Source organism: Chaetodon auriga, chromosome 14 (genome assembly GCF_051107435.1).
Source record: "Chaetodon auriga isolate fChaAug3 chromosome 14, fChaAug3.hap1, whole genome shotgun sequence".
NCBI classification, from domain to species: domain Eukaryota; kingdom Metazoa; phylum Chordata; class Actinopteri; order Chaetodontiformes; family Chaetodontidae; genus Chaetodon; species Chaetodon auriga.
In genome coordinates this window covers 3,896,940-3,920,655 of record NC_135087.1, presented here as the reverse complement: position 1 = coordinate 3,920,655, position 23,716 = coordinate 3,896,940, and the positions used below count along the sequence as shown (strand labels likewise).

Here is a 23,716-nt window from a genome sequence, read left to right as displayed (position 1 = left end):
ACCAATCAGAGTGCGAATCCGCCAGCCAGAAAACAGTTTATAAGAAGAGGCTGATGTCACATTTTTCTTCAGTTTTTGGTCACACTGAAAAAACACCACGTGTGCATAAATGGCAAAGATGAAGCAAGCAGCGTTTCACAATCCCAAACAACTCCTGAGAATTTTTTAATAATTTCAGGTTTATTTAAGTGATTTTCAAGTGCAGACCTAGACACAAGTGCATAAAAATTGAGCTCAGACTTTAACTGAGATTATAATTTACATATATATTATAATGACAGCACAGTTAATCTACAAACCATGTTTGCAGCTCAAACATCCTATTAAATGTGCAAAACTTTCTACATATTTTTTCATGTGACATTTCTTGTATTGACAATGCTATTTACAGTAAAATCTCATGTCACAGAACACGACACAGTCAAACTTATTTCTAATTAACGGGGAAGAAAACCTATGGAAAAATAAAATCTAATCTCAAACAGCTACATCAGATAATACCAGGAAGCACACAGTTGCTTTTCGAGACCAGTGGTTGCCAAAATCAGTTCCATCTGACCGGAACACGATTTGCTCATTTCCAATTCCAGTTATTGGACATTTGAATGCATTATCTCATTGCATAAAAAAATAGGTGGTGTTTACATTGACAATATGTTTTCAAACATAGAAAAGAAGAAGAACTAATCAAAAATCACTGTTAAGTATGGAGCTAATGACATGACAGCTCATGGTGGCTACTTGTCTTTTAACACAACACATTTTCCAGCTCAGAGAGAAACAGGATGGTCCCATGGAAGAAAAGCCATTATCAGGGAGGGCCATGGTTTGAAAACACTTGGGGGCGACTGGTCTAGACTATGAACAGATGCATTTGCAAAGTATGTAACTGAATTATGTGTTGTTAATGCTGAATATCTGAGACATTGTAACTGCTTTGGAATGTCAGTTTTTCTTAAAATACATCATTTCATATCTATATAGTGTACATATATGTACAAATAAATAGAGACAGTGCACTGGCCATCATTTACAGCACCACTTCCCACTATCAACAGGAAAGGAAAATTTACCAAGTGTGACGCTGGTGCTCTTTCAGTCCACATCCAGTAAAATTCAGGTCTTTGGTACGCTGATCCTCACTGGATGACAGCCAAGACGCCCATCTTAAAAGTGCTTATCACACAAGTGAACATAGAAACATTTCTATCATTACAAACCACATATTTGCAGCAAGAGCATAGATAACCTGAGATCTCAAGCCAGTTCCTTTACTTGAATAAAGAAGGTAGATTTGGTTTTTGCTCACTAGGGTCACCTTCATTCAACGGTAAAAGGATAAAACGCAGTCCAACTTAATATCAGGCATGAAAGTAATGACATGATCAAAGGTCTGGCAAGTCAGGTATTATTACTATGGGTAATTATTAAACAGTTGCCACACGCTAGCCCAGGCCAGTGACTACAATAAGGCACCATAACCTTAAGATCCTCTTTCCAAAGCCTTAAAGCCTAATCTTCTCTTCCTTTAAAGGAATGAAATCCCCTTAATTCTTAAACTTCCACGCCATCAGCATCGCACAGGCGCCCACTCCTGCAGCGGCCAGAATGTACTTTGTATTAGCTGGCAGGGTGCGAGAGGAGGTCTTCTCCTCTGAATCCGGCAGTGTCTTCAGCTCTGGTGACATATCAGCAGGCTCAGAGGGGTGGTAGTGCTGACTGGCGGGGGCGTTTACACTCGATACAGTATCAGCAGTAATGGTGGACAGCGATGGTGCAGAGGTGATCTCCTTGGCTGCTTCACAGTTGACGCTTTGAGCTTGTGGTGTGGAGCTTTGGCCGTCTAGGTTCAGGATGGACATTTCCTCGGACACTTGCACCACATTCACCCGCACATCCTGCATTTCGAAACTCTGACAGGGTGACTCGTAGTGGTTTTCCTCTGGTTCGTTATGGTTAAGAGCTATACCGTTCTCCTGGCGTGTCAGTGCAGACGCTGTATTCACGGCGGTGGAGCTGACAGCAGAGCATGTAGGAACGTGGCCAGAGGTCACAGACACACTGCTTATTTCCAGTCGCTCACTGTTACCCGAGTAGGGCCCCTCCGGTGAGCCGGGTGCAGAGACAGAGGGGCTGCCATGATTTTGTGGTTGGATGCTGATGAGTTGACCTGGCTTGCTAAGACACACAGTGTTGTCATCAGAGAGAGAGGCGTCCATCCCAGCAGCAGCAGGCAGGCGGGAGGCTTCTGTCTGCGGGCTGCTTCCAAAAACCTGCAGGTGAAATTGATGAATACGTGTCAACTATATTTTTTTAACATCTTGTCTATCTGTCTGATTGGCAGTCTGCAGCTGTAACGCAGCAAAGGTAAGAAAGAAGAAGACTGCAAGCTAGTGAACATGAATGTTAACAACGCACCACTTAAAATATGTCAAAATTCAGCTGTTTTATGAGGAAGGAAAACCTTTCAAGATATTTGTTGGAGCTCAAGGATACACTTAATGTACTTTGGTCAGCGACAATGAATGTACTTTGTTTCCAGGAAAACTCAACAGCCTTTAACTTTGGCCTCAGTAGCAATTAGAAAACCCATAATAAAAGGGAATAATCCTACAATCAAAGTCTCCATCCAAAATGCTTCAACGTGATTAACAAAATAGACATTTTTGATGTACGGTGCTATGGTTTTATTGTTTTGTGGTGTGTTTTTGTTGTTCCATAGATGACTTTCCCCAATGTAAACAGGTCTCATACCTTCACCAGGTAAAATTCATGAATTAATACGCTTAATTAATTCAATTAATTTTCCCTGATGAACATTTGAAGACAGAAAAACAGGAAGTACCAGAGACTGACAGTGCAGATTTGTTCTGTTGATAAGAACTCTTAAATTAGCATATTTAGGTATTCACCTGTGTAGCAGGAGGTTTAGAAGTCTTTTCGGGCTGCTGGACAGCAGCAGGTCTTACGTCCACAGGAGGGGTGGTGTCCTGAACTGGAGGCTTCTCTGGGGTCATTATGGGGAAAGAGGATCCGTTGGTCCCATCTGAGTTTATCTGACTTGGAGAGGGACTGTGCTGTGGGCTGACCTCTGTGGTGGTGGATGCTGCTTGGAGAAGATCTGGCTGGGACGGAGTACCTGTTTCACACTGTTTCACGGGGTGGGATGGCGGGGGAGTGGCCACAGAGATGATCGATACCTCGCCGTTTCTCGCGCTCACCTGATCAGGGATCACACCATTATCAGTGGAGATGCTCTGGATGTCTGATTCAGAGTTTTCCACCGGCTCCTGATGAGAATGAATCTCCCTGTGAGGTGGTGGAGTTGTGGTTGCCTGATTGTGTGGAGTTTCAGGGGATGGAGGAGGTGTTGATGGAGCAGGTGCCACTTCACTCTGAGCTGCCTGTGGAGGCTCAGTGACAGGCTCAGGTGGGGAAACAGCCGCAGGAACTTGGACTGCTGAGCTCGGGGGGGCTTGTGGCTGCACGGGGATTTCCAGAGGGGGTGAGGCCTGGGCAGCTGGCTTTGGGGGAGTTGATGCTTCAGCTGGCAGAGCAACAGCAGCCTGACTGTTTCCACCACTCTCTGGGACGGACAGATGACTGGCAGATGGTGCTGGATGGACGTGTGCCCTGATGACAGTCGTTGGAGGGGAGCTGGGGTTGGAATCTAGGGCAGAGCAAACAATGTTGTCATTTAAATCTGTTTTGAATGCATATGACTAAAGTGCCTGAAGGACCAGCCAACCCTGAAACTGCACAGTGCATCATTTGTCATTTACTGGGGACTCAAGTCTGCAAGTGCAGCACACATACAGCGAGTTATTCCCTGCAGTGTTTTGTGGAAAAATGACAAACAACCTCATGTTCGATATGATTTTGACCTTTTACAATCACACTAAGTAGCACATTAGTGAATATAGAATGAATGAGAATAGTAAGTACAGGCAGTAAAATTAAAGAGCAGGCCAAGATGCAACCAACTGAAAAATATAAACTAAATATAAAGAGCAAATTCTATTAAACTCTACACTATAGTACTAATACTTGACTTGCTGACTTACTGTTGATGCCTTTCAGAGCGTCGTATTCTGCTCTAATCTCAGCTGCCAAAGTTGTATGATCACACGCCTCGAGTGCTGCGATGAACTGCTCCGGCCAGTTCTCTCTTCTCTTTAGACAGTCCAGAAGAAGCACCATGCTGTCATAGTTCCCACATATCTCTCTTTTTGCCTCTATGTTTTCCTATAATTAGATTTTAAGAAAAGAAAAGCATAAGAAAATAAACACTTAGAGCACTAAGGATAAGGACAATTTTGGACGAAGTTCATGTGCAGCTTGTGTTCGTGCAACATTTAATATTTGAGAGCTTCAGTTTAAGATGAGAAGCATGTTTTTTGACATGTGTCCTGAAATTTCAGCATTGTATTAGCACTGGTGTTAATTTGGATACTGGTACCAATACATTATACTAAGCCCCAGTTCTGGGTCCTTATACCTAATGACACCTACCCTGTCGTGATCAGTCAAGCAAGGCAGATGGGTCACTATCTCTCTCACTTTCACTTTGCTCACAATGGTGGGCATATTCCGCAGCAGGTATCCTTTGTACAGTTTGTCATTGGCAAACGACATCTGAGAGAAAGTGGACAAAAACAGACAACAGGAAAAAACGTTTAGAATTTTTACTCCTGATACCTGGTTTGTATGGTGGCATTTGGCAAAGGGGCTTCTTCAGTAAATACACAGTGTGCATTTTAGAAACCACCAAAGACAACAAGGCACACTGGCCACATTCCCTACTTCTAAGCTTTCTCTTTACTACATATGAGATATTAAAGTACTGTAAAGACTGATGAAACCTAATCTTTGTTGTGTGCCACAGTTTGGGGATTTTTATTCAATGAAACTGAAAGTGAAAGTGAATATCAGCCAGCATGCAGCTACGGGAAAAGGAAAAAATTCATTTTCCCTTCAGTTTCAGCTCAGGAGAAACATTTGAAAAGACAGGAAGTGACTCTCTGCACAGCTGCAACCCTTTCTTGTCATTTTCAAGGGGAGGACGTCACTCCTACATTTCAAGGTTGCCAGTGTTTGGAGAGGAAAGTGAACAGGTCCTGACTAGTCACTGATTAATCACCTCCAGACAGTTAAATACCTAAACTTCATCTGCGCAGCATGGAAGCCTCAGACGTCTTACTCCACACACGCCCACACACTGCTGAGGCTTGTCAGGGTCAAAGAGGAGGCTTGACCACACTTCTTTGTATTGAATACACCTTAAAACCTTCACTGTGTTTGTGCCTAAACAGTCATCTGGAGTAATCTGTTGTCAGGTTCAGTCAGGAGGAAAGTTTTCACAGGACAGCGAGGAGCGGCGCGTTAAAGTTTAGTGTAAACGTGCGACAGCAGCAATCTGGCTGCGTCTCATACTGGAATAAATGTCAGACGCAGCAACCAAAGAGCAAAGTCTTCCTCACTGTATCATTAGCCCTCAGAGGCCATGGTTTTGCTGACACACACACACACACACACACACAACCTGTCAGGTACACACACTGCGCTGTGTTCACGCCTATAGTGGAATCTGGGAAATTCGTATTACTTTCAAGCATGCATCTAAATTGATGAGAGACTGCAGATTAACAAGACAAGGAAGGTTGTGTGGGAGGGAGAACAAAGACCTTGAAACAAGGTCAAACTATGCAGAACTGAGCCAATTGAATGACCTCTAAGCTGGCAGGTCACGGCGGCTCTTGTCTTGCCATTCTCCTCCGCTTTCCAAGACTCTGGGTCAAATTTCAACCATAACAGATTCGTCTCAGCAAAATCTCACACTGACTGCCTCGTGTCTTGCCCTCTTTTCAGTCTCCGGAAGCTTGCAAGGAAAGACAAGCTTGCAAAGAGTTGACAAGAAGTGAAAGCAGAGACATTTAGATTTGTATGTTGGCATGAGGAAATAACTTATCGAGCCAGTTTTGGCGAAAAGCCTCGGTCGGTTAACAATGGCTGCACACAAACAAGGAAATCTGCCTGTACATTACTGAAATATCGTTAACAAAGACTATTTTGGGGGTAAAACAACTAAGTAAAGGGGTCGGTAAGACTGCACACGAATGCTACAGACTGATATCCGCATGTAAATTGTTAAAATATGTCGTGAAAACTACCCCAGGAGAGCTGACGTTAGCGAACAGAAATGAGCCGTTAAAGTTGTGTACAAGCTACTTTAAACTGACAAATACGACACAGCCTGAGTTAGCTAATGTCACCGCTGTTTCCGCAGTTGACAGGCCAAAACTGACCAAAGTGTTCAATGAAACGCCAATTCAGTGAAGTTACACAATTCATTTAGCTTCATTTCACGTAATGTCTCATAATCTCGGACTCACCTTTCGTGTTTCGGTGTTGGGCAGTTCGTGAGACCTTCTCTAACGCTCTCTCTCCAACTGAAACCTGCGCTGTCTTCTTCTCACACATCTGCGCAGCGGTAGTCCCGGGAGATCCCATTCTCGGTTCCTATTGGACGAGAGTACCGTCAATCAAAATAATTGACCAATAGAAACGAGGTCGGGCTTTAAACGAAGGCGGGACGTGCTTAATCTTGACCCTAAACGTGACATTTCCTCTGCTGTGAGTGCAGCGGAATGAGATTGGAGCTCGACTTCTGGTTTACATCTGCCTATAATCCCTGATCCTAATCCGTTCACATGGACAAAGAGGGAGAGGGGGGATATACTGTGTTATCTGTGCATGCAGTAGACCGTGGTAGATTGTTAATACATATTTTAACTCAAATACTGTGCAAATTTGACGTACTTGTGCATGAATATGTATATTTCGCGCTGCTTCATACCTCTACTCCACCTTTATGTGACAGCTACAGTTCCTCGTTACTCTACAGATTAAGAGTTTACATGCAAAACATTGATGATTATCAGAAATATGATAGACTGATTCAATAATAGTACATAAAGCAGTGACTACTTACACATCGATGCGTCCAGACTAATAATCCAGTGTTACGATGATTAAGAATAACACTTTTGATATTCAGGTAGTTTTTATTCATGTTACATTCATGGTTTTACTTACATTTTGAACGCAGAGCTTTTACTTGTTATTGAGTATTTTATTGTGTGGTACAGCTACTTTTACTTAAATAGCCTAAATAATCTGAATACTTCTTCCACCACTGGAAGGATCATAAAATAGGCAGAATGTACACTTTCTTCATGGTTTACGCACTGATATTCAGGGGTGAAGAAATGCTCAGATCCTTGTAATGTACTTGCAGTTATATTGTGCTATTATCATCATGCACACACAGTGATGTATTTTAGTATGCAGCACAGATTGCAAATGTACTAATCTGCATTTAATCATGGTTAATCTGTGTGCAACAACTATAATCAACAGCAGTAGCAACTCTGGTTTATTTATTCCAGTGTCTATACTTACCCTCATCCTTAATCCATACTTCTATCTGCATATACCTCAGCAGCGCTGCCTTTTTGACCTTTCAGCAGCACAAACAACAACATCAACACCTTGGAATTACTCTGTGAGCTAATATTAGAGTTCTTTTGCAGTTCTGGTGTTTCAGCTCTATGAACTGACTGATTACTCCGGCCGAGAAGCACAATATTATATAATAGTATTATATTGCCTGAGCAATAAAGGTTTTACAGCTACAGTTTGACAGAGGGCCCTTCTGCTGTTCAAATCACAAGACAAGAATGAAAATGAAGGACCTCCTTTAAGGCCCAACTTATTTCAGGTACTATTCTCCTTTAGTAGTACATCGCACCAAACTAATTTTTTGCAGTTAATCTAATTAAACAAACTAATTGCCACACAGTGAACTTGGCCCCTCTGTAGACCGCTTTGCCTTTTTACACTTTACCATTATAACTGTCATAGTTCTGAAACTCGATCATTGAAGAAAACTAGATAAATTTTATTGATCCCCTGCTGGGAATTAAAGTCTGTAAAAGGAAAAACAACAGATGAGCCAACAAACAGGTCTCCTATAGTCTGCATTTTTAACAACGTCTGCGAAACAATGACAAACACAATAGTTGTAGGACCTTAAATTACAGGTATAGCAGTATGTTATTACCCCACAGCAGGAACATGAAGTGGAATCACGGCTTATGCTCATTTCAAACCAGAAGGTGGCGCCACTTACTCACTGAGACACGAGGAGTCCGAGGCTGTGTGAGACTGCTCAGCAAAAACACAGAATGCATTAAAAAAAAACGTAAGAGAAATGATTGTGCCTCCAATGATATTTATTAACAGGAGATCCGTCTCTGCGTGACAATAATCTTATTGAATGTACATCTTTATTAACAGCTGTGTGTTAACAGCACGAACAGAGTCCTGGTGATCTGACTGTGGGATGGATAATGACATCAGGCAGGATGGTGATTCATTGTATTGCGTTTCTGTTAAACAGGGATTTAATATGTTTGATTGCTTTGTTTGAATGTAAAGATGTTATGTGATTATATGCTCTTATATTTTATTTGATGATATTTGATTGCCTCATAGGTTAAATGCACTGCCCTCAGTAGAGCCACGTCCCTCGCAGATTTATGTTGCAAAGAGGGAGAAATCGTCTTTGCTGAAGCATGAACAGCGTCGCCTTTGTGACAGACACAGATTCGTTTTGTCAGCAGCTCAGTTTTTTTGTGGGAAAGAAGAAATAAACACCTCAAAGACACAAATCTCTCACATTATATTGAGGGTGAACTTCAGAGTAACATAGGTTTTGTCATATTTTACATGAGACTGATGTGCTGCTTCAGTGTTTTTCCTCCTTTTCTTCTTCCTACATCCATCTCGTACATGTTGTTTTGACTGACTAAATCTAACCGACCTGAGTCTTCACAGCCCTGCAGCACACCTGCTGGTGCTCATTGCTGTGTTTGTTCTGCACTGCACTTCCCAGACATCACCTGTCAATCAAATGTGGGTGGTACTACTTTGTGACATCGCCTTTCGTGCTTTTCTTTTTGTTGTTTCTGCATCTGGGTGGCGCTCCTGTCTTTGTCTGTTCGGCCTTGGGGGCTGTTGAATGTCTTCTGTGTATTTTTGAGTAAACTGAATTGTAAATACAAAGCTGCCACAGGATTTTCCCCAGGAGGATGTTTAGAAAAGTAAATGTGAACTGGATTCAGGCAGAATTACTGTTGTGTTCAATCAGCTGCATGGAGTAGGAAACCAAAGATGTGTTCTTATGAAAATCTGATGATCTGAGTTTATCATCAGGACGATTCCTGCTTTTAATTATGTGGTGAAAGCACTGCTCATATTTGGCCTGCAGTCTAGACACAGACAGTTCATTATCAGCGTTATTATGACATTTTTAGGACTATGAAAATCACTTCAGAGCAATATGAAACAATACTAATCTATATTTACATGGTAAAAACTCTCCATGCAGCTCAGAGGAAATACTAAAACTATTAGTGAGTCCTATTTGACTCCAGTCTGCTTCAAACCTTTCATATCTTGCAGGGCAAACCTTCTTTAGCAGGAAGGAGGATACAAATAAAGCCACAGCGAGCGCCTGAGGCTGTAGCAACAATCCATCACGGTTGAGTGGGGAGAAAAAACACCATGTACATCCCAATAAGAGAGCAGGACTGTACTCTGTTCAGAGGCCTTCAGCTTTAACAGCACAGCACACTGCTAAGAGACACTGGCATAGAAGACACACAGCACAAATGTCTCAGCTCAGGCTTCAGTACTGATTCAGTTTGGCAGTGGTGGAGGGAGTATTCAGCTCCTTTACTGAAGTAAATTCACTCATACCACACAGTAAAATACTACAGCCCTGTATTGAAAATGGCACTGAAATAAAAGTATGTAAGTATAAATGATTAAAAGCAGTCCTGGAGTACTGCTTTTAAGTATACTTGAGTATACTTCAAGGGTAAATAGTTGCTAAATTACAAACTTTATGAGTACTGAAGTACACCAGTGAAAATCAGGATTCATGATCAAATCCAGTCAAGTGAAAAACACAATATTTCCCTCTGAGCTGTAGTGGAACAGATGCAGAAACTGGCAGGAAAAGAAAATACTCGGGTGAAGTACAACGTTCATTAGCTCAGTCTGGTGCAGACATGGCTAACCCCTCCTTTCTTTAGTGATGATTTTTTCAGCATTTCCACTTTGTCTGCGGCGGTGACAGCAGGAGAGAGGCAGCGAGGGGCCTCAGGCTGGAATCCAACCTGGGCAGCTGCATTAAGGACTCCATGCAGTTCGAGCTCTACCAGGTGATCTACAGGGTGCCCTCCAGACACGGCTCACCCTTCACCGACATACCAACAAGCTCACTGACTGCATGAATGATGAATGCCATGGCTTTCATTGATGTATTGAACTATGTGCACGCTAAAGAGAGCTCTTCCTCCTCTGTGGAGCATACATGTAACATAAGGAATACGGGCCCTTATTGACTTTATCCCCCAAAGGCAGTTTAATTTCTTTCATGCCAGCATTATGTTTAAACAGCCAAATGAATCAAGCATTGTGGCTGCATTACACAACATTACATAACATGCATCACTATTGCTGCTCAGAAAATGGATATTTCCACATACTGTCTATATAAAAAAGAGAAATTGTTGCAGACAGTTCCTCTCATAAAATGTTTGGTGGCTGGTTTCTTTTCATTCAAACACAGCTGTATCGTTCATGAGGAGTCAGCAAGGAGACAGTTGACCTGCCACAGATCGCTCTGGGTTATGAGAAAGCGTCCCGACCTCGATCCTCTGCTAAGTGCATGAAGGCTGCGTCTGCCTGATCTGTAAGTGCCTGGTCTGGGTCATGGTGTAGTGTGATCTGCGTTGCGTTCAAGTCCAGTGTGTTGTAGCAGCCAAGCAAAAAAACTGCAGATAACTGATCTAAACCAAGCCAGGCAAGTTCGAATGCATTGAGATTCTTGTTTATTTGAAGTCACAGCGAGATTTTAGTGGCGTGAAGGATCCCTGAGCTGCATCAGACGCTCGGACGACTGCGATCGTTTAACACCAGGAGACGGGTTGATTGATTACCTTCTGGCTCCTGTGATCTCTGATTGGAGCTCATCAAGAATTCTATTTTTGGATCTGCTCTCTGAACTGGTGACTCTTGGCTTCTACTCATCTTCTTCCTCATTAACCGACTCCCTCTGTTAGACGTACGCTTTTCTCCCACCCTGGACTCTTCCCTATCGTCAAAACACAGTCCTGTCTCATCAGTTTGAGACTTAAGGGTGAATATTTCCTCTCAGATTCTACATTTTTTCCCAAGAAAACAGAACACAATCGTCTGCAAACGAACTGTATTTACTGACCCTGCGACACTTCATTCAGCCTCTGACCTGCTGCCATTGCCCTCTCGTCACCTGCTCAGCTGGTACTTTTCCACACTCAGCCACGCCTACCTGCCCACTCACCTGATCACACACCTGAGACTCATTCCAATCAGTCAAGTACTTAGGCTGTTCTCCCACACTCAGTCGGGGCCAGATTGTTCTTTGTTTCCATGCAAGACTTCCCTCATGAATACATCAGTCTTCAGTCCCTGACCAGGAGTTTTGCCCTGCACTTCCTGATTTTGTTTCAAGAAACTCAGAGTCCATCAAAAGAAACTTTATTGGTGTGTTGTGGTGGCACTGCATGTAGGTCTTAACCCCATTAAATATATTGACTTTGTGCTGTTTTCAGTTGAGTATTAGCAAAGTGTCACATTCTGATTAATTATGTTTTACACCTGTTTTAGAGGTTTACCAGGTTTTCGATAAAATTGACATTTTTTCATTTCTTTCTTTATAATTTATTCCCTGAAAGTATATGAGCACATTGCTGTCAGCAGAACAGTGTCTCTATCTTTAATTAATGTTGGAGAAAAAGTACAGAACAAATCATTTTGTGGATTTGTCTATTAAATTAACTCCTTGATTGGCTGAACAAAAAGTCTGTTATTCGGCGTCGTATCCTCGTATGATGGAGAGCCTTAAAAATACAGTGAATCATAAAATGAAAAACCAGGTGACCTCGGGGCAGACATTTGGAGACATGGTCTATTGTCAATGAATAAATTATGTGCAGGAGCACAATCATGCTGAAGAGCTTGTTTTTTTTTCTCTTCAACCTGTAACCTTTCTTTTCACTCAGGCAGACTAAAATGTCAAATCAGCCGGGGCGTCGGCGCCACGGGCGGCCGCTGCTTTACTGGTAAACACACAGATGACTAAAAGCAGGCTTCTTTTCACGACCACTGAAAGGTTATCCTGCTGACGAAGGTCATGTGGGACGGACGGGTTGGTGGGCATCTGTCCATCCATATACATCACACCGAGGTCTACAATGTCTACATCACCAAATACCCTTTTTAAGTACCTAACAGGTCTTGATTTTTCGTTTTAACTATTTAAAATGTGAATAAACTGTTTTTATGACATAAGAAGTCAAAATTAGCTCCTTCTACAAACTCCTGCTGTGTAATGAAAGCTTCAGTTCTTCCTCTAGACATTTATATGACTCTATTTGTACTTTTATTCATATTGTCTACCTTTAAAAGTGACTACGACCAGAAAATGAAAGTACTTTAACCCTCCATATCTACCATCTATAAGAAGCTTATAAACGTATAATAAAGTGTTTATAACACATTATGATGTGGTTATGTGCAGGTGACAGAACATCTTTTAGTGTTTATCAATGTTCTGTACTTAGCAGTTTATGAATGTTTAATAAATGACTTATGACACAGTATTATGTAAATCAATATGACTAAATGTCCATATGGATAGTGTGTTATGAGCCATGAGTTAAATGTTTATATACTGCTTCTAAATGCTAATAAAGAGAATTAAAGTGTTACCAATCAGAACTTCTCCCATGAGATCATAGTTCATATAATGACTGTCATTCATACTTAAATACATGTACTACTTCTACCTTGTGAGTATTTCCACCATATGCTACTTTACTTTTGCTCCACTACAGCTCAGAGGCAAATAGTGAACTTTTTATTTCACTGCATTTATTTGCTCACATTACTTACTTTTTACTTTGCAATTTTGGATTACTGTAAAAACAACAACTACATTATGTTTCATTATTATAGGTTAAGATCAGACTTTCAAAAGCTGCCCAACAGTAAATAAAGTAATCAAAAAGTAATCAAACCCCACCTTTGCCAGCTACAACATTAAAGTGATGAGAACATAAATGCATCAGTCATTCTTATTCAGTGATACGTAAATTTTTCTTTTAGTACTCTAAGTATGTACTAATGCTATTGCTTTTCTACTTTTACCTGAGTCAAATGTGAATTCAGGACTTTAACCTGTAAGTATTTCTACACTGTGGTACTGCTACCTTTACTTAAAAGATCTGAGTCCACCACTGCTTATACATCCTGAATATGGTTTGCACACATTTGTTTAACACCTATGCTCTGAAATATCACCACATAATACACTTTTATGACCCCTTACTGACTGTTGGTGTCATGTCTTGTCAAAACTGCCAAAATGCTGCTTTCACTGAAATATGATGATTGACTTGACCTAAAACATGCAGCTGGATTACTCATGAATTTAATATGGAGAAATGATCTGTTAGCACAGTGCACGTCACCTCGTAATCTTCTGAATTAAATGGAGAGATTTGATGGTGGAATTGTATTTTATCTGTGATTAAGGTGAGTATTTTATACCCTCTGAAAAAACACACGCAGCAGTCCGTATTTGAGAATGTTTAATATCCACGTTTTTCACCACACGTACAATCACAACAGACCCCTTGATGCTTGAGTGTCCTGGATATTTACACATATTTGTACAAACCTCAACTAATAAAAGTGTTATTCTACTTGACAGCGCAGCAAACCTGCAGGCAAGAACAAAATACTCAAAATAGATAGTAGAAACATGTGTAACACCAAAACATGGTCGCTTACAAGTTTATTTTACATCTAATCAAGCTCACGACAGCAAACAGGCCACTACTGTGGGTCGAACACACTAGAAGCCAGCTGAGAACAAGATAAACTCTTCTGCTAGAAAAACATCTGATTCACTACAACATTTTCTCCTCTCTCTCCCACGGAACCGGATCCTGCTCCTCCTCGACCTGCGTGTTCCTGCGCCCCGTCCAAAAGTGCTCCACGTCCGGGAAGGTCTTCTCCTTGTCCGGTGAGACCGCGTTGGTGACGGCGTTGGCTCCGACTTCTGCCCCGTTCCCCTCCGTTTTCGGACACTTGTTGCTGGGGAGTTGCTTTGAGCCTCTGCAGGTCGCGATGAACCAGATGGCGATCAGTCCTTGGCGCACGTCGTCGTACATGGTCATCAGGATCACCGGAGAGATGGAGCTGCATGCGTAAAGGAGGACTTGCGCAAAGATGATCAAACCCACAGGAGGTTTGTTGTACCCAAGCCTGATCCAGGTGAAAGTCCCCCACTCAGGCAGCAGCATGAGCCCGAGTGCGCCGCTCAGACACAGTAAAACCAGGATAACCTTGCTCTGGTGCTGCGGGCTGGGCGCGTGGTTCACCGCAGAGTGCAACGTTTTTGTGTAGTAGGCAAGTGTGAAGATGACCGGCACCACAAAGGTCGCAGTTGGATAAATCTTGTAGAACAAACTCATGAATTCAGACGCGCACACTGGCATTTGAGAGACGCAAACAGTCTCGCGGCCATGCTGCACCAAAGAGGAGAAAAGCATCTGGGGAATCGGAAACATCATCGACACAATCCAAACGAACGCCAGGGCTCCGTGAATCCACGTCGGGCTGTACAGGGGCCCCGTGGAGGTGCTGGGGACAAACGTGTGTTTGGCTCTGGTGGTGACTGCGAGGATTAAAGTTTTTGCGACCACACACGAGTGCTGGAACCAGTCCGTGGTGCTGCAGACAAAACTCCCCAAGGTCCAGGTCTGCTTGTAGTAGGTGATGGCGCGCACGGGGGCGCACAGCAGCAGGATCACCAAGTCTGTGGAGGCCAGAGAGGCGAGGAGCGCCTTCACCTCAGAGCCCTTCCCGTTTTTAAAGTCACGGATGAAAATCAGCAAAACGAGCAAATTCCCAACTGCTCCGGACACGCAGATCCCGATCAGGATGACAGGCATGGCGGTCCTGGTGTCCTCCCCCTGGAGAAGTTGAACTCCTCCAACAAAATCAAAAAAGGAGACGTTTGCAGGTCGATCAGTATCCATGTCTTCCCTTGTGACTTTAAAGTTCATTCAAGTAAAAAAAAAAAGAAAGAAATGAGATGAAAATGTTTTCGAGTTCCACTTTTTCTCCGCAGATTTAACGTCCTGGAGGGGAAAAGGCGGTGGAGCTGTCCAGCGCGCCGCGGTGCTGAAACGCTCTTAATGGGGTCGCGATCGCATCGGCAAGTGGGTGAGCGGGCTGGCAGGTAGGCTATTTCAAGTGCTGCCATTTAGCATCGTCAAGCACTCACGTCATTTTGCCAGTGTGGCTCCAGGCTGCAGCCAGCCCAAATGTTAGCGCAGCGTGATGTGATTTACATTTGAAACCACAGAGGGATCCCGGCTGGTGTGGCGTGTCAGAAATATGTACCAAAAAAAAAAAAAAACATCCTCTGGATCTTCTGGGTGTCTGTTAGTTAACTCTGTGTATGTTAGATATGAAGCACAGAGCTGTGACTGACTGGAATCCCTGACATATAATGGCATGCTGTACCAACATATGAAATGTCTGAAAACTAATCAAATCAAGGAATGGATTTTTTTTTTTTTAAAAAAAGGATGCAACTACAAAACACCCTTCAAATCATTTTAAAATGATTAAACATGGTTCTCTTAAATTGCGGAATTGGTGGCTCAAATTTTCCAAACTTTGCAGAAACACCCTTTTAAAACTATCCCAGGCTCAGTCGTGTCAAACATTAATGACCTGAATCGTCCATTCTGTGGCAAACTGAGAAGAATAAACAACGTTTAAGGCAAAACTATGGTCTACTGAGGATCAAATCAAGTATTTCTGGCCCCTAAAGACACTCATTCTGTCCATTCACAAAACATTTAAAGGTGCATTGAAGAACATTTAAAGTGACACCATGTCACTTTTCAAAAAGTTTGTTGTTGTTGTTGTTGTTGTTGTTGTTGTTGTTGTTGTTGTTGTTTCTCTCAAATGAAAAACGGAACTCATGCAGTAAAACACACATTTAGCTAAACGTCTGTAGATATTGTTGTGTAATCAGCCTTTCTGAGTCATGGTGATGACTTTCTCTGCTTGTGCTAATGTAGCACTGCGCTGTAGTATTTATCATTATCCAGAACCTTCCACCTGTGACCACGGTGGCTGCTGTTCAGTAAACATCACAGTTAAAATAACTTGATTAAGAATCATATCAACAACATTTTACTGGTGCCACTTTCAAATAAAGCACCTTTTATGTGACTAATTATTAATAATACATGACTTATTACTACTTTACAGATCAGTGTTAATCTGTTAAATACACAGTTTGGATCAGTAAGTGCAGGGCTTCACGGTCAAGCTAACAATAATAAATATATAACGTCCTGTTACAATTTCAAAATAAAGCTCTCTGGGAACAATAATAAACCTGTTTTCAATGTTGTGAAAAGTCCGCTTTGGTTATTGTTCAGGCAACAAATCAGCTTGGTTATGTCTGACACCTGCAGACTTGCTGGTTTATATAAAAACCCTTTAAAAATGACTTACTAACATGCAGACACAGTGGTTTATTAGAGAGTGAGAATCCAATGAATATTTGTTAATGTTAGCTTTATCACCAAACCATCAGCTTTTTCCTCCCATTATATAGAATCTGAAACCTCAGTTTGGAGTATCTGCGGAAACAGATCTGAGTTAGCAACCTGCTAACTGAAGAATGTACTGATCGTTGAATCATTGAATTTTTATAAAGACACTGGCAATGAAACTGTATTTAATGTGGATCACGTTGTGGTCGACACCCGATCTGCTCCACAAGTTCAGTACTGAGGTCAAAGTAAATATGAATGGACCACATTATGTCTGCTTTAACTTGAGGTGCTCGCATAGCGATTCACTGATTCAAATCTGAGTGAATGAGTGAAACAACATGACAGTACAGGCTCGTTATCAGTCTAACACAGTGATTGTGATGCGTAAGTGCATGAAGCAGACTGCACCGCAGAGCGAGGTGTGTTTACTTGACTTGAAGAGCATCCGGATGATGAAGAGGAGAGAGGGTGAGGGGTTGGCGGGTGGGGTGGGGGGGGTTGTATGTGGAGAGGTGAGGGTGCCCACTCAAATGCTGTCACCTCCTCTAAGAGGGCTGGTTGCTAGGAGACCGGAGCCACCATCACAGTATGGGGTTAGGAAGATGTGAGGCATGATGAAGTAGTGTGAGATATGGATGGATAGAGAGGCTTTTTAAGTGACTCTGGAGCTTCTGATCTAATAAATGAACAGTTACATAGCGTCGGTGCAGAGGGGGAAAAGGCTCTGGTGGTATTTAGAGATGATATAATAGCACAAGCAGGAGTGCTGCCCTCACGGCGTGCAGTAATCAGAGATAATTGATATGTTGTGGACTGTGCAAGGCTAAGAATACAAGTAGGTTTCAGCTCCCACTGATTTCACCTCTGGAAAACTATCAGTAATGTGAACCAAACACTCAAATGTGCATTTGTTTACACAGAGATGCTGTCATGATTTCTCCACATAACAAGACCATATTCTCATTATATTTAATAACATAAATAATAATAACCCAAATTATGTAGCAGCTTTCATGCAGACATGCAGCGTCATTTAAGAAGATTACAAATGACGTTAAGCAGAAAACAAATATTTAAATAGGCAGGAGCACAAAGAAAAACATTCTTTTATATCATAAAACATTAAAAACAATGGCAATAAAACCAATAGAAATTATATGAATAAAAAGTGAAGACCTGACATGGTCAGATTATCCCAAATTAAAAACCAGATTAAAAAGATATGGACTTTAGTTTAAAACTAAGTGTCCACAGCCTTGCTAGCAGCTCTATGAGGCTGTGTGCAGCAGTGTATGGAACTTAATGCTAACATGCTAACAGTGACAATGCTAGCATGCTGTTGCTAATCAGGTATAATGTTGACCATTTTGACCATTTAACTTATCCAAGTTTAGCTTTTTAGCATGCTAACATTGGTAATTAGCACAATACACAATGCGCAGCTGAGGATGATGGGAGTGTCATTGGTTTGGCAGGCGTTTGGGCACAAACCAAAGAACTGGACAAACTGACACTCTGACCTGTTGATGGCACTATGGAGGAAAAGTCAGGGGATCACCAGAGTCAGCTGGATTCATCCTGTCATCATGAATGTCTGCATCAAATTTTGTATGATGTTGTGTAAATAAAGAAAATAGAACGGGCCCCAGTACGCTCCCTTGAGGAACTCCATAATAACCAGTACTTCAATCTAGTAATTTATCACCTTAAATAAAGCTGTACTATGGTTACTGCAATAGCCTCGCAGGAATATTTAGCCATGCTAGTGACATAGCTCTCGGGATGTTAATGGAAGTCTTTTGGTCCATCACTGTACTCCAGAGAGAAATATCTTAACTAACTGATGGATTTCAATAAGATGCTGTGCAGATACTCATGATGCCCAGAGGATGAATCATAATGAGGATGACTCTAAATGACTTCGGCGCCATCATCACATCAGTACTTTGCAGAACTGATGACCTTCCTATTAGCCTCAACTGTACTTTGTGTTTGGTGCTTATTATCAAATGTAAGCATGCTAACACGCTAATGGCAAACATTATATGTTATCAAACAGCATGTTAGCACTGCATGCTAGCATTAGCATTTAGCTTGCAGCAGTGCTGTGCACACAGAGCTGGCAGCATGGCTGTAAACTCCCCGGCTTGTTCTAATGTAACTGGAGGTGTGAATCAATGAAACAAATCATTATCCAGTCAAAAGCTCAATTATTAATCCATTTGAGGGGGAAAATTACTTGAAAGAAATTACTGGAAGAAGATTTAGCCCTCATGAGGTGTTATCTCTCTGTCAGTCATGATTGTTATTATCGTTTAAAAGCTCCATTAATGTGCTGTCATTTTCTACTGTGCACCATTTGAAAAAAGTCGCATCTCGGCACAAAACGGCTTCTCAGCGGGGTCTCAAAAGGATGAAAGAGGTATTTTTGAATTGTTCGTGCGCCTACGTTTAGTGTCTGGTACTCAGACTGTAATTGTGGGTCTTTTTCTTGAAAACAACCCAGACCAACTCAGATATAAGAGCAAATGCCTTTTTTCTTTTCTTTCTCATCTCTGCATCCACCACTCCAGCTGAGACTGAATCAGTATTGTGCCAGAGTTGGATCCCTCACATTCCCTCAAGGCTTCCAGAGCCGGAGAAGGACAAAATAACAGTAAAAGAAAATGAGAGAGAGGAGGGGGGAGAGCATGAACAAAAACCCGGAGCTCGGTAAGAGTCTAAATGAACTCCAGTAATGTTCCCTTTGGAGACGGTCCCGAGTAGAAACAAAGATGAAGTACTTTTTCCACCACGGGGATATCTACCATAAAAAGCAACCCTTGCCATGATACATTTTTGTCCCAAATCCCTTGATGCATAAAAGCTTTTACAGTATCAAAGAAAACAAAAGCAGTTTTTTGTCATTGGCGTCATTCAGAGAGATCAAAGGTAAAAGGGTCTCCTCAGGTAACCGCGGACATAAACCGTGTTGTTGCCAGAGCCTCTCCTTATTGATGTCATTGCTCAGAAGTGGAGAAGTGATTAGCAATTTGCTGTTGATGTTGCGACCCTGTTTTGCATGGCTGCTTTCAAGTTCCCCAAACATGAAGCGGAGTTCATGATGGAGAGCGATGGCTGCCGACATCAAGTGGCTCCTATAGGCTGTTGACTGACTGACAGTTTCCACGACAACCTGTGGATGGAAGCCACTTGACTTACAGCATCTTCACACACCAGACAGCGGATGAATTTCAGCTCTTTAACAGTTTTAATTTCGCTGCTTGTGTGAATAAATCCGTGTTCGATCAGTGATGAGCTGCAGGAAATCATTTTCATTATCTTCATCGTTGTGTTGTTCATTTGTTTCAGGCATCATGCAAAGGGATAAATGACTCCCTTTAGCAAAAGGGCAGACTCCCGCCTGCAAAATAGCAAATAATTAATGTCAGGTTTTTTATAGTGTGCATGGGAGGGGGAGCGGATGGAGGCTTTCTTTTTCTTCTTTAATCATAAATACATAAAAGCCAAAGACATATGCAACTGGAAACACGGCATCAGCAGACACTATACAGATATATATGGTTTTAGTGAATATTACTTCCATTGCCTTCATGCTTTGTCCCTGTTTTTAATGTTTTAAGCAGATGAATGTTACCTCTGTGCTGCTACCTGCTGTGCCTGATAGCTCACTGTGTGCAGAGGTGGAAGGAGTACGTTTGTTTATTACAGCACGTAGTCGTACAGGTAGTACTGAGACGAGTACTGCTATTTATAAAATAACTGTTATTTCAAATACAGTTTTATGTTTCCAGCTTTCCAGAAGCTTTTGATGCTGGCACAGAGCTTTTGGAGCATCACTCAATGCAAATGAAATGAAATGAAACACTATTTTTTTCCTCACACATCTCAAACTGAGTGCGGTCACCATGAAGACTGTGGAGCATCACTCAAAGCAAAGCAGTCAGACAGAAGTCAATCAATGCTCTGCGCTGGAGGAACACCAGATATCTATTTAAAAACAAATCACTTGTTCACTGTGGAAAACATTATTGCGAACTGCTGCTGTCCTCTGCTGACACCTGAAATGAAACACTCATTTCTCCTCACACCTCTCCGTTGTTGTGACTGATGGAGCTGTGAGCCTCCGCTTCCCCCGACTTACTCAAAAAACTAAACTTGTAAAAAAAAAAAAAAAAAAGGCTTAGCTGAGGCCCTCTGGAGAGAAAAATATAGTGTAAGACTGTTACAGTAACTCCATCTTTTGCACACATTAACAATGTTTATAAGCTATCTGAGGGCTAATGGTAGCTAACATTAGCATGAATGTTAGCATGACGTAGATCAAGTCTTCAGAGAGCGTCTCAAACTTCAGCTTCAACACGACTGAGATTAGTCGACTTTACATCCCTCAAGATAAAATGAATTCTCCGAGAGTGAAATATGTCTGAAAAAGAAACATGAATGACTTGTTTTGTGTATATTTGTGTACTGAACAATCCACCATCTCCTCTTTTCTCTGTCGTTGAGGTGGAGCTACGTTTAAACTGTTATGTGTAAGACTGCAAGTAATTAGCATTTTCATTATTGAAGTATAAAAATACAATAAAAATCTTTAAATAATTCAATGGAAAAGCAGCAAATCTGCACATTTTAGAAGCTTTAGATGAAAATGCGAAGTACCTCAAATTTGAACATTAGTTGAGTAAATGTACGTCACCACTGATTAGGTGTCACATTTACAGGATTTAGTTGTGGTGGAAGGTGACAAAGTACATTTACTCATGTTCTGTTATATCACACTTATTTTATTTGAGGGTTTCATTTTAAGGCTACTTTATCCTTTAGAGGGAAATGTTTTACTTCACCACATTTATTTTACATCTTTGGCCGTGCTAATAAAAGATATCTTGCAATGAAAATGGAGAATTAGAATCAGAATGCAAGAAATCCTGGAAGCAAAATCTGATCTCCAAAATACAGCAGGTGCATCACAGAGGGTTTTAGGCTGCTGACTGTTAAATAGTGCAGAACAATGAGGTTTTCTGGGCTTCATGACAGCAGCGATGACGTACAGTATATGTGACCTGCAGAAATACTAAGGGAAGAGCGCCACCGTGTGACAGGGGAGCAAAAGGCCACAGCAGTTCGACATTTTTCACTGGGAGCATTTAAAAAATGTCTTTTTGGTGTTTTGGAACAAACCTGCCAACATGCACAGAATAGAAATGCAAAAATTAAGAATATTTCTGTTGGTTTTTATCCCCAAAAAACACCTTATTCTAAATGTTTGTATCATAGTAATAATTTACCACATAAGACAGAGTGATTTTCACTTCCCCACTTCAGTCTGACAAACTACATGCTGTCAGACTACCTTCTTCTTTGTCTGTGCAACACATTTTATATATTAAGAGAAGAACATTTCACTTCATGAAAACATAAATACCTCGATATCAGCAGTATATGGCAGCAGTTGAGAGTTTTTAGAAATAACCCTGCAGTCGTTCAGCCTCTCAGCCACTAGATGGAGACTTTGACACATGAGTTGTCTCAGCAGTGGATGGACTGACTGACTCTGAATCAGTCAAACTGTCATGAAAACAGAAACCACAGCGGGATTTGATCCCGTGACAGAAACTGAAAGCAACATGAAGGAAAAACTTCAAACAACACGCAGACCAGTTTGACTGTTACTGGATGAGTTTGATCTAAAAAAATATCTCCATGATTAAAATGAAAAACATTCCCAGCAGGTTGCCGAACCTAAAATATTCTATATATTATATATCATTTGTATTTATTCAGGCATCTCCAAGAATGCTGTGAAAGTAATTACAGCCACTTTCTTCAGCAGGTGCAGGGTTGAAATTCTTCTGTAAAAGGTGTGACTTTGCACTAAAATAACTATATTAATAATATATTTAATTATTATTATTTGTACTAATTAAACTTTTCTTACTGGTGAAAAGAGAAAAAAGCTTTTTCCATATGATGTACAGTTGAGTCGTGCTCAGTCGTCTGTGGTGTTGTTCGTATGTGCTGCTGTTTCTGTAAAACTTCAAACAGACTTCAGTCACTAATCCATCACAGCATCATGTCAGCTTTTACACACACCACATACACCATCCCGCTGCTGTAAATACTCACTAATGAACCAAATGTGTAATAATCCGCAGCTGAAAATAGTCCTCAACAAATACATTATTTACTCCTGTTGCAGTAATGTTTGCCAAAAACTACAGCGACCATTCATTTTAGGAAATGACAGAGCCTATTTTTAAAATGAAGCTATAGATTTGTAAGCTTTTTAAATTTATTCATTTACCTATTTTTTAGATTTTCTGGTTGGTTTTGGTCTTTTATTGTGTTTTGCTGACAATAAACATTCATTAATCTGACCTTATCAGGACTTTCTGTATAACTTAAATCACTTGTTTGTACATTGAGTGCGAAATAACAACCAAATTACACTTCATTTTGAGACAAAAGGACCCTATGAACCCCCTATAGGACCTGAAAGGGCTTGTATTCAACCAGTTCCACATGTAGGTGGATTAATAATTAGGTCAAATGTGTCTTTCATGCCTTATGAATTTGGTGAGAGACGAAAAGCCTGCAGCAGTAACAATCTGTGTGTCTGTGTGCGTGCATGTCAGAACGACTGTAATATATTAATACGCACACACAAACACACACACAGTCAAACTGATTAAAGTTAAAGTTTTAATGCACACAATAAGAAACCAAATGCGTTTTGTTTATGGACCTGTGCTGTGGGAAAAAAAAGCTGTTTTTATTTAATCTAGATGACTTGTATGTTCCCACCTTTATGCACACAAGGCCCCGCTAATCTTGTTCTCCATCGGCCCCTGTGCATAATGAAAAGGGGCTTATCATGATGCTGGCCTCGGGGTGACGTCGACTTTCTCCATTTCCGCCGAGAATAAGGTGAATGCCACTTAAACCACGTGACC

General features: G+C 41.4%; 2 protein-coding genes across 2 annotated transcripts; both read right to left on the bottom strand.

The window, feature by feature from the left end:
• Nucleotides 1-161: 161 nt before the first annotated feature.
• mavs (mitochondrial antiviral signaling protein) lies at nucleotides 162-6,482 on the bottom strand. Its single transcript, XM_076749560.1, has 5 exons — nucleotides 6,393-6,482; nucleotides 4,513-4,635; nucleotides 4,065-4,245; nucleotides 2,913-3,670; nucleotides 162-2,273 (listed from the first exon to the last, which is right to left on the bottom strand). Exons 2-5 carry the CDS (start codon nucleotides 4,633-4,635, stop codon nucleotides 1,548-1,550), a joined length of 1,788 nt encoding a protein of 595 aa, XP_076605675.1. The 5' UTR covers nucleotides 6,393-6,482; the 3' UTR covers nucleotides 162-1,547.
• A 7,272-nt stretch (nucleotides 6,483-13,754) lies between these two features.
• LOC143331804 (G-protein coupled receptor 151) lies at nucleotides 13,755-15,244 on the bottom strand. Its single transcript, XM_076748975.1, has one exon. The coding sequence runs from the start codon at nucleotides 15,216-15,218 to the stop codon at nucleotides 14,085-14,087; it is 1,134 nt and encodes a 377-aa protein (XP_076605090.1). The 5' UTR covers nucleotides 15,219-15,244; the 3' UTR covers nucleotides 13,755-14,084.
• Nucleotides 15,245-23,716: the final 8,472 nt, after the last annotated feature.

Bases quoted from the DNA above. Each gene is read 5' to 3' on its own strand.
- LOC143331804 (XM_076748975.1), bottom strand. From the start codon at position 15,218: ATGGATACTGATCGACCTGCAAACGTCTCCTTTTTTGATTTTGTTGGA.
- mavs (XM_076749560.1), bottom strand. From the start codon at position 4,635: ATGTCGTTTGCCAATGACAAACTGTACAAAGGATACCTGCTGCGGAAT. The intron at 3,671-4,064 runs GTAAGTCAGCAA...GCTCTGCCCTAG, and splicing joins CGCTCTGAAAGGCATCAACA to ATTCCAACCCCAGCTCCCCT. The intron at 2,274-2,912 runs GTGAATACCTAA...TTTCACCTGCAG, and splicing joins CTAAACCTCCTGCTACACAG to GTTTTTGGAAGCAGCCCGCA.